This window comes from Parasteatoda tepidariorum, chromosome 7 (assembly GCF_982258835.1).
Source record: "Parasteatoda tepidariorum strain Cologne lab strain chromosome 7, Ptep-v5.0, whole genome shotgun sequence".
NCBI lineage: Eukaryota > Metazoa > Arthropoda > Arachnida > Araneae > Theridiidae > Parasteatoda > Parasteatoda tepidariorum.
The window spans coordinates 111,009,462-111,024,514 of NC_141761.1; the positions used below are offsets into that span (position 1 = coordinate 111,009,462).

Sequence of the window (15,053 nt, forward strand, 5' to 3'; positions counted from 1 at the left end):
AACCCAGCAGACCATTAAACTTCTGTATCCAGTAATCGGAGAAATTTACTTTCGTGGATGACTTTTGAATGGAACTAGCCCACACTTGCGTTACGTGGAGACGAAAATCCCGAAAACAATCCCTGACAACAAGGGAACTCTAACCCATGGCCTGTCTAGCAATGAAAGAAATTGTAAGTTAGGTCGGGGAAAGCTGGGTGTGGATTCGTATCGATCAGCCATCACTGAGATTCGAACCCGATTCCTCTCATTGTACCATTAGCCAGTACTCTATCCCTTAAGCAACCACAGCTAATTATAAAATGACTATAAAAATAAAAAACAAAATCTAATTTATAAAGAAAAATCTAATTTATGAAGTGACTATAAAAATAGAAAAGAAAAGTTGCAAATCTTCTCCGAACAAGAATTTGTCAACAGTTATTTATGTGGCATTAACCTTATATTAGTTGAATTTCAAGGCCTGATAAATAAAAATTATGTTTTTTTTCTTTAAATCAAATTTTAAAAAAAGTCTTAATGAATTGATTTTGTTTTCATTAGATGGGTGTGAGAACAAGAAATGTGAATTCTATGCTGTATGTGAGAGTAATGGAAAGAATGAAGCTCGTTGTGTATGTCCACACTCCTGCATCAAAGTAAGTTCACAATATAATTTTCAAATTATTCAAAAATATTTAATTCTTTAAAAATATTTAATTTTTTAAAAATACTTAATTATTCAAAAATAGTTAATTATTCATAAATATTTAATAATTCAAAAATATTGAATTATTCAAAAAATAGTTAATTACTTTTATTTAATTATTCATGAGCATTGACTTATTCATGTATATTTAATTATTCATGAATATTTAATTACTCATGAATATTTAATTATTCATGAATATTTAATTATTCATGAATATTTAATTATTCATGAATATTTAATTACTCATATATGCTTAATTATTTAAAAATATTTAATTATAAAAATAAAAATGAAATATTCAAAAATTAAGGATATGAAGTTTTTTAAAATAAAAGGTATTTAGTTCTAAATAATAAAATATGGAATAATTAAAAATAAGAATTATTTAAAATTATTGAAGTATTTAATTCTCATATTCTTTTTCGCAGATGGGACACCAGTGTCCCTTTTATATATTTTTTCAGACACTCTAATTACCAGTAAAAATATATTTAGTATGGATTTGTTATTTTAAAAATCTGTCTGATAGATACTAAAAAAAATCTGTTAGATTCTCGGAATTATATTTGTTCCAAAATATGAAATAAATAAAAACATATTTTTGTAAAAAAAAAATTTTAAAATTCATATTTAAAAATTTATCAATAATCCGTTTTGAAAATTAATGAAATTAAATATAATTAACTGCAGATAAGTGCGAATGTTTAAAATTATTCTTCGAAAGTGAGCTGTGTTTGGAAGATTTAACCTTTAACACAGAAAAATGATACCGACGAATTCATAGCCAAAAATTATTAAAATGCTAAATATTATATTTCCCCCCTATTTTGATCCAAATTAATACAAAATAATAAATTAATACAAATAATAACAATAAAATTAGTAAGTAAACAAAATGATAAAGATGAAAATAATAAATATAGAAAAAATGAGTTTGATTTCTGTGCTTATTTTATAAATTTCATTTTTTTTATAAATTAAATGCATTATACTGTGCATTATATAGATAATGTATTTTTGGTATAAGGAAGCGTATTCTATTGTTCTTTTTACAGCAGATTTGGTTTATTCTATGAAACCTATGCAACTTTAATTTCGTAATTTAACCAAATTGAATTTCGAACACCACTAGCTTTTATCTCTACAATAGATGAAAAGGACTAACTGAACATAATTCATTCGAATGTTTCTCGTCCCATCGAACATAGGATTCTCGAACAAATATCTCATTCCTTTCCGAAACTAACGAGATCAAAGAGACAAATTTATTGCTTTATCCTGATTATCCAATTAAAATGACAATCAGAGAGCTGTAAGCTAATATGCGGACTCTGTTCTGATGACAAGGAATTTGTTCTAAGCTAAATTTTTCCAAATTAACGAACAAAAAAAAACGTAAAGCTATGAAATTGTGTATACGTGATATCGTTACAAGATTTTAATTAAAATCATGTTTATGATTGTTTAATAAATATCTTTGCTTGATGAAATAATAATGAAACAAAAATTAATCTTCTATGAGTGTTATTAAAAGCTTAATCATATCTTTCTGCAGTATTCTCTACTAAAATATTCTGCTTTAGTAGTGAATATGCAGTAAGTAAGATTTCTTTTGAAAAGTGAGTCTTTAATTTAGCTTATCTTGCTAACTTGTGCATAAGCGTATGCATAAACGTTTTTAATACGCAGAAACTTCAAAAAAATTTATTAACAAGTTGACAAATGCAGAAACGAATCAATAATTCAAAGTATGCGGAAAAGAATAAATTAAAAATGTTTCTTTTCCGCATATTTTGATAATGATTCCTACTTCTTTCAATCATGTATTCATTCATGTGTTCTAAAAATTAGAATTTAATTTTATTTTGGTTTAATTCCCTACCGTTTGGAAATTACTTTAACAAAACCACTTTACAAATCTCACATTTTGAAAACAATAATTATAAAACGATTTAATAAATATCGTTTTGTTCAAGAAAAATGGTTAAATTTTTTAAATGAAGACGATTTTTTTGTCATTTTTTTCTTTCTTTAAAGTTTAAAAGCGTTGTTTAAAAATTTTTAAAGCTATTTTAACCAACACAAAAACTAAACTAAACGAGATCAGTAAAATCTATAATAGTATTATTTTTTCTAAAACCCTTTTGGAAGCATGAGTATTTTAAAACTTTAGTTCACTTTAAATCATTTAATAAAAATAGCACGTTTTCTGCAAAACATGAAAATAAAGAGAATTTATTTTGTTAAATTTCCATTTGCTTTAAATAGCTAGATTTAAAAATATGGTGAACCGCTTCTAAAATATTTTGACTGAGGAAAATTATTTTAAATTAAACTGGACATTTCAATTTTGCAGAAACTGTAATAATATTATACTTCTCTAAAGCTTTTAAAGAATAAGTATTTTGAAAGCTAAAGTTAAAAAAGAACACCTTTAAATCATTTAGCAATGACAATATATATTTCCTTTTTTCCGCAAAGCATTAGAATAAATAAAATTTGTTTTGTTAAAATTCTATTCATTTGGCTTAAATAACTAAGATTTAAAATTATAATGGAGAATCTAAAAAAAATTTTTTAACTAAACAAAAGAAATTTTTGATTTTCTTGAGAAAAAAAAATTCAAAAAAATTAACTAAACAGAAAATTTTGATTTTTCAAAAACTTTAATAATAATATACTTTCTAAAAGCTTTTAAAGAATAAATATTTTATAGCTACATTTAAAAAATACAACTTTCAATCACTTAGTAAACACAAATCAATAGTTTAATCAAAACTTGGGAGCAGCAAAATTTTGTTTTGGAATTCTAACAGTTTCTTTATCCTGAAACTCACTAAGCAATTTATCAAATTGAAGAAATTTATGAAATTGAAAAAAATTCTATTTATTTCGTAAAAATATCTGAGGTTTAAAACTATAATGAAGAACCTCAAAATTTTTGATTTTTCAAAAACTGCAAGCTTTTAATTCTAAGAATTTAACTGTAAGCTTTCTGAGAGCTTTTAAATAATAAATATTTTAAAGCTACATTTTAAAAGTACACTTTTCACTCATTTAGTAAGCACAAAATAGTTTTATCAAAACTTTGGAACAGCAAAAATTTGTTTTGTTATTCTGACAGTTTCCTTTCATCGAAACTCGTAAGCAATTTATCAAATTGAAGAAGAAATTCATGAAATTGAAGAAAATTCTATTTATTTGGTTTAAATAGCTAAGATTTTAAAATATAGTGAAGAACTTCGTAAAAAAATTTAAGTAAAAATAAAATTTCAAATGAAATTAAAAATATTGATTTTTCAAAAACTGTAATAATATTATACTTTCTGAAGACTTTTAAAGAATAAATATTTTAAAGTTACATTTAAAAAGTACACTTTTCAATCATTTAGTGAGCACAAAATAATAGTTTTATCAAAACTTGGGAGCAGCAAAAATTTGTTTTCTTATTCTAACAGTTTCTTTGCACCGAAACTGAGTAAGCAATTTATCAAATTGAAGAAGAAAAAGCCGCAATATCGTTTGTTGCAGGATGTTTCAGAGCAATATGTTACTCTCTATTTTATTCCGCAAATTTTATTAGTAAATTAAATTTTGAATTCTATTTTTTTCCAATTGTTTATTTAGTTTGACGCACAAAAAAAAAGAACAATTTTAGACTTTCAATTCAATCTTCTCCTTGCTTTCTTAAAATTCCATTTGGTGGGAAAGATAGATAAGAGAATTGTTTAACTTAGACAAAATTTATTTTACTTTGAGTGTCGGAGTATAAAAGTTCCTAAAAGCCAGAAACTTTCAATTTATTTTTGGACCAAATACAATTCCATTGTACCATTTGTTTTTGTGCGTCGAGATAAAACAACAGAGATTTTTCCAGCTAAGCTTTCAAAGTTTCAATCTATTTATAAAAGAGTTTCTCTTTCGTACTAATGTGAGCGCCCATTTCCTTTCGTTTCGGTCTAAAGTGAATTAAATACTTTTAATTATTAATTACGGGAAAATTCTTCTAAAAGTAAATAAGTTTGGTCTGAGAGACAACTAATCTTCTTGTTTGGTATTTTGTCATTAAGACAGAAAAACTTGGCTTTCTTTTACCCCCAAAAAGTTTAGTGAGGCAAGACTTTAATGTAAATAAAAGAGTTAGCTAAGTGATTTAGTGGTAAATATATATTAGGATGTGCCGCATGAGTAAAATAGGCAATCTCCTTTTTAGGCGCCAATTGTGTTTCCGTATATCGCCCTACTAAATAATATGGCTCTGAAATTAAATTAATTTCATAATTAAAACATAAAAAAATTATAATCCAAATAAAAGGCATTTTACTTCAAAATAAGGCAAAGAATGTGAAAATGGAGACGCATGTTATACAGCCTCTGGCCTTACTATTAGACGCCCTATACGATTCTATGTAAAATTATAATTAGCAGGTGATATACTATACGGCTGTATTGTTTTTACTCGGATGAAACCGGTTTGCATTTGTTTACGCTCCTGTATCAATTGGTTAACATTGCAATGCAATACGTTCAAAATAGATACAAATAAAAAGTATATAACTATATAAAAAATCTCCTGAATTAAAATCCATTACATTTATGCTCAAATACGAGGGTTGTAAATTAAATAGTGGCAACTTAACCTTGAAACTCACAGAAGGGTGGGCATGCGCAAATTGGATACGAGAGCTGTGAGGTGGCGCTGCTGTCGATGTGTAGAGTGCAAAAAAAGCCCTAAATACCTACCCTTCTAAGTCGATTTGCTTAGAAGGGTAGTTGTTGTGTGGCGTTAAAGTGAGGAGTTTCGTTTCCATCGCTCTAAAGCATGTTTTCAAAAGATGATCAGCGGTCGTGGCTTACAATCGAGGTTGCCCGTGGCAAAAATGCAACAGAATGCTATTGAGGATTAGTGGAAGCCTGTGGAGCAAATGTTTTACCGTATAGGACAGTAACACGATGGGTTCAAGCATCTCGTCCTTTTTCGTCATTAAGCCTTTTCACAACATGCTTTAGAACGATAGAAACGAAACTCCTCACTTTAACGCCACGCAACAACTACTCTTCTAAGCAAATCGACTGTTTTTTGCACTCTACACATCGACAGCAGCGCCACCTCACCGCACCCATACCCTATTTGCGCATGCCCACCCATCTGTGAGTTTCAAGGTTAAGTTGCCACTATTTAATTTACAACCCTCGTATAAAAGTATTGCTTATAAAATCGGCAAATCATGCAAGTATTAAAACATTAAAGTGCGTCTAATAATTTGATCTAATTATTATAATATACTAATATAATGATTGATATAATAAATATTCTATATTTATATAATGCACAGTTCAATTTATCCTGTGTATGGTCTATATACTATGTATGGTCTAATTTAACCAATATGATACACGAACGTACACAAGTGCAAACCGGTTTCAATAGCGTAAAAACAATAAAGCTGTATAGTATCAGCTAATAATTAAGATTTTACATAGAATCTTATAGTGCGTCTAATAGTTTGGCCAGGAACTGTACAAAATGTACGCTATAAATGAAATGTTGAGTGTTATAAATTGTATAATATAGGCAGCGGTTACTTAGCGGGTTGTCATAAATGGAATAACATCGCTCATCCTGGCGATCAACTTGGCGATAAACCGGCTGACAACTTGAAATAAAATTCAACCAATGTAGTATATGAAACTTGAAATGCTAGAATAAATAATTTATTATTGCCGATGGTCTTTTTTAAAGCTAGTATTTGTCCTACAATTTTTTTTTCTGAATGATCTCAACGTCAAAAATAAAAGGATAAAAACTTAAATCATTGAGGTCAAAAATTTAAATTTTCACCTTAAAGGCGAACTTTAATCTGGACGTCCAGTAGAGTTCGATGACGAAAAAATCAAATCAAATTTTAAAAAGGAAATAATAAATAAGCGGACAGAGAAAATGGAAAGATCACATTTCAAAATATTTAAAAAATTGACAAAAACAAGTAACATAAGAAATATTTAGTCAATTCCTACTCAAGTCAACAATAAAAGAAATTTTTTATTTTTGTTACTTTTTATTAAATAATTACAATTTTTTCTCCCATCTAAAACTAAAATTTATCAATTAAATTTAATTAATGGATTAATATCTTAAAAAACTGTATAAACATCAAGTGTCACCCACTACAAGTTTAAGAGAAATGTATTTGAACTTGAGTGAATGAATAAAAAGTATTTTATTAACGATTGAAAATTTGAACAAGATGTAGGGAGAGTGTGAAATAATAGAAGGAATTTAAAAAACAAATTGAAAGAACTTAACTGCCAACCTGTTGTATAAACATTTGAATTAGTTGTTTGATGTACAAAAATACTTGGCCTAGTTTCGTTACAGAGAAACTCTTTTTTCTTCACTTTAGGTAGAGTCTTCAATCTGTGGAACAGATGGAGTTACATATTTGAATGAATGTGAAATGAGAGTGGCAGCTTGCAATAAAGGGCAATATGTTGTGGTCGGGTCCAGAGGTCCATGTGGTATGTTTATATTCTAAAGGTGCTTAACTTTTGTTAAGCACCAACATTTTGTCACAATTTATATTACGCTAAATGTTTATACTTTATTAAAATACCGAAGAAATTTCTTTTCTCGTGCTGGCAACAAAAATCTGAAGTAAACTAACACTTTCCAAACTATTAGACGCACTATAAAATTCTATGTAAAACCTTAAATATCAGGTGATACTATACAGTTTTATTGTTTTTACGCGGTTTGTACTTGTTTACGTTCTTGTATCAATGGGTTAAATTGGACGATATATAATATAAATGCGACGATTGGATAAATTAGGCGATATATTATACAAATATTAAATATTTATAATATCAAGCATTATATTAGTATATTATAATAATTAGACCAATACAAGAAACAAATGACCAAATGATTAGATGCACTGTAGTGGTTTAGTAATTGCATGTTTTGCACGAGTTTGTATGCAGTATCTACTTTTATATTGAAAGATACATGTGATGGGTTTTTTTTCATGAGATATTTTATATACTTTCCATTTGTGTTTATTTTTAACGTATTACATTACAATGTTAACCAACTGATACACGAGCAAAAACAAGTATAAACCGGTTTCAGCAGCGTAAAAACAATAATGTTGTGTAGCATCAGCCGATAATTAAGATTTTGCATAGAATCTTACCGGGTCTAATAATTTGTCCAGAAACTGTATAAGTAAACTAAAGTAGAACAGAAATAAGAAATTATAAGCGAACTCTCTAAATAAAGAATCACGTTCTAGGACTCAGATATTTAAACTCGATTTCTCAAAAACCATTCGTTCGATATTGCTCAAATTTTGTATTTTAACATGTAAAATTATATTCTTTAAATTGATGCAAAAAATTCCATACCTTACAGTTCAAAATGTTTTCGAACGTTATTAAATAAAATTTAAAAAAATAATAAATATTCAGTAAAAAAATATTTTTTGCATGGAATTGTCTTTGGATAAACGAATTTTATAACTGGTTGCAAAAATGTTTCAATTCGCTTAAAAAGTTCTCGAACTATAATGAAATACGCAAAAAGTAAAATTAACGTAAAGGTGTCCAACCATTACAATGTTCTCCTGACCAAACAATTAGAGCCATATTTTCCAGATCGCGGCTATTCCCTATATTTTGATGGTCTGAAGTCCAAATCGGTCGGAAAAAAGGCATTTTTATGTAGAGAAAGTACGTTTTCATGCCTGATTCAATGAATTATCGTCGGCATTAATTAATTAGCATATGCGAGGTCACTTCCTCGAGCCATTAAAATTGTGTCCTAGAACGTGAAGAACCGATCATCAGATCAAAAGCTATCCAGGGTGCTCTTTTTTGCGCACTGTACATTGGTGTATCGGGGATTGCAAAATGCACTGATAACTGCACAGGAAGTTTGTAAAAATAATATTTTTTTTCTTTTATTCATCACTCACTATCGATACACATTGTCGACCTATGCAATGTCAGTCAGGTGATGTATGGAGTGCACTGATAACTGGGAAACTGCACTGATTATTGATCAAAAGTGCAATGATAACTGGGTTGTAAATTAAAAATAATAAAAATTTTTATTTTTTTCATCGCTCATCATCGATGTACCGTGATTGTCGATGCATGCAATATCAGTCACCTGGTGGTGTACGGAAACAATATAATAATAAGTGAACAGCAATTTTGAAAACATGCCAAAGCAACTGCATACCGTGAACATTTCGACATTAATTGGCGAGATTTGATATTTTTCGACGAGTTTTTATAATCATCGGAGAGTTTTTACACTCATCGGTAAGATTTGACATTTATCGGAGAGATCTGAGGAAGGTAGGTAGGTATTTTATTTACGTCGCACTAGAGCTGCACAATGGGCTATTGACGACAGTTTGGGAAACATCCCTGAGAATGACCCGAAGACATGCCATCGCAAATTTGATCCTCTACAGAGGGGAGGGCTCCTCTGCTTTGGTAGCCCGATGACCTGCGAGTGTCACCCACCTGTTTACTGACCGCAGTCAGTGATGCTTGACTTCGGTGTTCTACTTGGAACCGAGTCTTTACGATTAGTCCAATGCGGGACACCAATTCACATTTTTCGGAGAGATTTGATACTCATTAGCGAGGTTTGACATTCATCCGAAAGTTTTGACATTCATCAGAAAGTTTTGACATTCATAGGAAAAAATTTGAAATAAATTTTAAATATTTCATATTTATCGGAGAACTTTGATATTTATAAAAGAGCTTCGCACTTTACTTATCTTACAGAGAAAGATATTTGCTGCAACACAACTGAAACATTTATTTTTTCAAAATGTATAGCTTGCTTTATGTTGTAGTTTAGTATTATGTTTACGAAAACGATCTTAAATATTTTTATAATTATTTAAATCCTATGTCCTTACTGTTTTATTGATAATATTTAACTTATATCATGAATTCCAGACTTGTGTCAAAATGTGCACTGTAAGTATGGTGCCAGATGCGAGAACGGCCAGTGTGTTTGTCCAATTAATTGTCCTGACACGTATGAACCAGTATGTGCCAGTGACGGCATGTCATATCCTAATGAATGTGAAATGAGGAGAGAAGCCTGTATTCGAAGTCAAGAACTGAATGTAATGTTCTATGGTGAATGTGAAGATGTTGGTAATGCTGGTCAAGGTAAATACTTTTATAAAATTTAAAAATAAAAAAAAGCAATTTTTTCTGTTAAATTTGCTTTTAATATAGCTTATTTTTACGATGCAAAAGTAACGTACACATAGAAGTAAAGGATCATTTGTTGTTCAATTTATTTATTTATTTTCTTTTTTTATAATTTCTCCCTGTTTGATTTTTTTTATATTGCTTTGCTTCATGCACTCTCAGAAAAATCTTCTCAATATAGAACTGTAAAATCCGTATCATGTTCCATAATATCAATTCCTTGAGCTGTATTATCGATATCTTGAACAAGAGTATCGTGCAAATTCGCTATATGTTAATTATGACGTAACAATGAGCCACATTTTTATTCAAGTTTAATCATAGTATCATGTTTCAAGTTAAAGAAGCATGATAATATGGTTTCATTTAGTACCATAGTAAGATTATTTCAAATCTAAAGGACATCGCTGTTCAATTCGCTCAAAAGTAAATATCAGTGTACATTTTTGTCAACAGCAAAATCTTGTTTTGTAGCTTGATTTAAACATTAATTATGTATTAAATTATTTTCTATAAAATTTAATTATAATTAGGATTAAATCACGAATAATAAGGATTGGAAATTTGACTGAACTATGTTTGTAATATATCTTTTAGTTTTAAGCATGATTTTGCAGTGTTGGTTAATTCAAATAATAAAGTAAATACCAGTCTACATTTTTACCACCAGCAAAATCTTGTTTAGTAGCCTAATTGAAACATTGATTATGCATTAAATTATCTTCTACAATAATTAATTATAATTGGAATCAATTGAGAATAAGCATTGACAATTTGACTGGACTATGTGGGAAATATATCTTTTATCTTTCAGTTTGATTTCACAGTGTGGATTAATTCCGATTCATTGACTAATAACTTTCGTTTTAAGACCGTGCGAAGAAAAGATGTTCAATTAGTTTATATTATTATTAAGAGTTAGATATAAAAACACATTTAAGTACTTATGTTTTTCTAGGTGGTCACTGTTAGAGTGGACGTTTCGTTTTTTTTCACCAAGAATAACTGTACAGGCTTGAGAATTTTCACGTTTTAGCACACCAATTAAAATTCAATCACTCAAAAATCACTTAAACCGCGCAAACCAATAGTTTTTTCTGTGACCTAAAAGCCACTTTTTAATAGATGACTTTTTTAACATCAGCAAATGTAAATATATATTAAGAAATCCTTATAAAAAAGAAGAGCATTACTTTAAAAAAGAATGTATTTTTACCTATACATATTTCAGAACTACTGAGATATTTTTTTAGAGCATTTCTTTGAGAACAAGTACTGTCAAATTTGAGCAATATTTTTCCAAACTTATTTTCTCTCTGAAATAGAAGAAAACGACTTTTCAAAAGTGAGAAGTTGTCGAAATTTTTAACCGAAAAATCTCGCACCCAGACGTGAATTGTAATTTCTCTGACACTGCATCGACGAACTATTCTCATTCTTATTGTTAAAAAGAGAAGATTTTTTTTCCTCCAACCACATAAATGTTTCATGAATAAAAGTGGAGAAGCACACAATTTTTCACCATTTATTTCTTCCTTTTTTTATAATACTTCGAGCAAAATATTATTTTTTGCTTTATTCCGCTATTTTTTCGCGATATAGCAACCGAGTGGATAATGGCGCATAAAATGTAAAAAAGCTTTAGGGAATTGAAAGTATTGGAAATGTGATCCAAAAAATAAAAAGTTTTTTTTCTTCTTCTTTTTGCGTCTGTATATGTATGTTTGATTGTTCTTCGATAAATCGGCGAAAAATATATATTTCAAAGATCAAAACATCAGAGATACTAAAGTTCTTTAAAAATATATATACCTTGTGTTAACAGACAAAATAAAATTCGACTTTAAAGTGCAACACTTTAACGAAGTATCCGTATCTCAAATAATCCCCCGGCATATTTGTATGGAATTGCGACAGTTGATTTAGCATAAAAGCTGAATTATTTATGTTTATAATGGTTAACATTTTACAAAAATATCTAAAAAAATGCTTTCTAATATATTTTGTCGTTTACAGCGTTTCATTTATATTGGTGCTGAGGTAATTACTTATAAATGACAGCTGACTAACATAACAAGCAAATGAACTAACAGGAATAAAAAATAAGTATTCAGTAATTATATATTTACTATAATTATCTTCGAAAAATATGAGTTTTTAATTAGGAGATTCTTTATATAAATATAAATTGGCGAAAAATATATATTTCAAAGATCAAAACATCAGAGATACTAAACTTCTTTATAAAATATACATACCTTGTGTTTGCTGACAAAATAAAATTCGACTTTAAAGTGCAACACTTTAGCGAAGTATCTGCATCTTAAATAATCCTTCGGCATAGTTGCATGGAATTGCGCACAGTTAGTATAGCATAAAAGCTGAATTATTTATGTTTATAATGGTAAACATTTTACAAAAATATCTAAAAAAAAATTTCTAATATATTTTGTTGTCCACGGCATTAAATTTATATTGATGCTGAGGTTATTACTTATAAATGACAACGCACTAGCATAACAAACGAATGGACTAACAGGACTAAAAACGATTGTTCAGTAATTATATATTTACTATAATTATTTTCTAAAAAATATGAATTTTTACTTAAGAGATATCTTTGTTTTTGGAATTGAAATTACACATTTTACTAAAAACCAATCAAATTTCCATTTTTCAGCAGTGGTAAATAATTTGAAATTTGCAGAAAAATAATTTACTCTAAGGTAAGTCCAGTTTAAGGTTAAGATTAACGTTTAAGGATAAATATTCATACTTTGGTCCAGATAATATTGATTTCGAAAATATTTTGAACTAGATTATTTAATGTAAGAATAAAGTCCATCATTATTTCATGAGTAAATAAATCGGAATGATTTATACTCACGATGGTTAAAATCCTGCGAAACTACTTTTGTGAATACATACACTTTTAATCACGTATATTTCGTTAATTTTATTGAAAATATAAATTATACTAGAATGCAAATCAGACGCATTTTTTAGTATTATAAGTAGCTTAAAACGTAGTAAAAAGTACTATTCAGGAAATTTAATAAGTAATCCTACATTGGTTTGGATAACATAGAGTTTGATTTCGTTTTTTATTTTATTTATTTTTGTATTTGTGGCGAATAAATTGATAAAAATAAGAAATTATACCACTATTATTCAAAAGTATCATAATAATTTGTGTTTAAAATGGTCAAAATACCTTCAAAGTTGGCGGTTAAATGGTTAAAGTACCTTCATGAGCCGTGATGGCTCAGGGGATCGAGCATCCGCCTTCCAATGAGGTGAACCGGGTTCGTATCCCAGCGATGTCTGATCGATATGAATTCCACGTCCGGCTTCCACCGACCACAGTGCTGACGTAAAATATTCTTAGTAGTAGACGGATCATGGGTTAGAGTCCCTTTGCCGTCAGGCTAACCGTGGAAGGTTTTCATGGTTTTCCTTTCTATTTAACGTAAATGCGGGTTAGTTCCATCAAAAAGTCCTCCACGAAGGCAAATTTCCCCCATTACTTGATCCAGGAGTTTGCTTGTCTTCTGGATTAGGTTCAAAATTACAAGGTTATGGAGTTGAACATTAGTAGTCGTAAGCCCAAGAAATTGGGTTGGCTGTTCAACGACGGTTTTAAAATAAAATAAAATAAAATAAAATAAAATAAAATGAAATGAAATGAAATAAAAAATGAAATAAAATAAAATGAAATATTTCACTCTTCCTTTTTTTCTCTCTAATACGAGTATACAGGTTACATTTAAAGTGCACAGATATATTACCCATTAGGAGAATGGGTGTTGTTTAGTGTTTGATGGCATGCGCACCTTATTTGGACGTCATCACTCTTTTCAACTGTGTTCAAGAGCAATAGTAAACAGAATACAAATTATGGTTAACTTATGAATAATTACTGTCTTGTCGTACTCTGTGACGCCTTAAGAAATGCTTATTTGGTTGGAATTGAAAACCAATCCAGTCTTTTGGACGGCAAGAGGACAGAAATCAATTGAAGCAGTTTTTCGTGGCGTTTATGACAATCAGTCCAGGGAAAAAAATTTGGCCTATGAGTAACCAGTGATTGAAATAATGTGATCATATCTTTTTGACTATTTGTTAATTTTTTTTCTTGTTTTAACTGTACTCTTGTTTTATTCTATTGTTTTCGTTAGATTCTAGTTTTAGTTATGCTCTATTTTTAGTTAGACTCCTATTTTAGTTATTCTATTATTTTGCTTTTAATGCATTAGAGAAACGGGATAAGGAATCAATATTTTTCTTCATATTATTGCATAATACAGAAAATATAATGCTTGAAATTATTTTGCTTTTTCTTTCAGTTATGGGTTCCAGTAGCAAAGGTTGCATCGAAAAAAACTGCAAATTTGGTGCAACATGCCAACTCGATGTGGAAGGTTTACCGCAGTGTGACTGTAACTTTAACTGCCCTCCCAACCGTAAGCCCGTCTGTGGATCTGATAATGCAATCCATAACAACGACTGCGCTTTAAAAGAGGAATCATGCCGTCAGCAAACACAGATTTACATCTTGCCTATCTCGCTCTGCGAAGGTAACACTTTTCCCTTTAATTTAGTCTTTAATTGCTGCAGACGTCTGTTTTCACATAAATGCTGCGCTGTTGTAGCAGAGACCGGTCGTTTATAAAAGACATAAACTGAATTCTGTTTCATTTTAACATCTCTTTTCCGGTATATATTCTTCTTCGCTCTTACTAATACAAGTCACTTAACTTTAAGATTATATTTTGATTATAATTCATAACAAGAAAAAGTCCGATGTTCCCCAATTGAGACTCTTATTTATATATCATTTTATGATAAAAAAAAAACTTGCTCTTAATCTTGTTAATTTTAAAGACTTTAGTATTTTATCAAAATCACATCAAACTAATCAAACTACTTTAAAATTCTAATCAAAATCACATTAAGCTTGTCAAAATATTTTAAAATTCTAATGAAACTAATAAACAACTAAATTCTCATTAGAACAATCAAAAATCGATCAAAGTACCAGCAAGTAGTTAGTGGTAATAAAAATTAATGATTTATTGAGTTCTAATTAAAGTCATCAATAAAACTTTCATTCAAA

The 15,053-nt window shown here is 29.0% G+C and overlaps 1 protein-coding gene across 1 annotated transcript in view; it reads left to right on the forward strand.

Annotated features, from left to right (window-relative positions):
* Positions 1-15,053, forward strand: part of LOC107441737 (agrin) — a 331,154-nt gene that overhangs the window by 246,866 nt on the left and 69,235 nt on the right. Inside the window, exons 8-11 of the mRNA XM_071183001.2 lie at positions 544-638; positions 7,096-7,210; positions 9,674-9,892; positions 14,284-14,514. Coding sequence (XP_071039102.2) covers positions 544-638; positions 7,096-7,210; positions 9,674-9,892; positions 14,284-14,514 — 660 coding nt within the window. The remainder of the gene's footprint in view (positions 1-543; positions 639-7,095; positions 7,211-9,673; positions 9,893-14,283; positions 14,515-15,053) is intronic.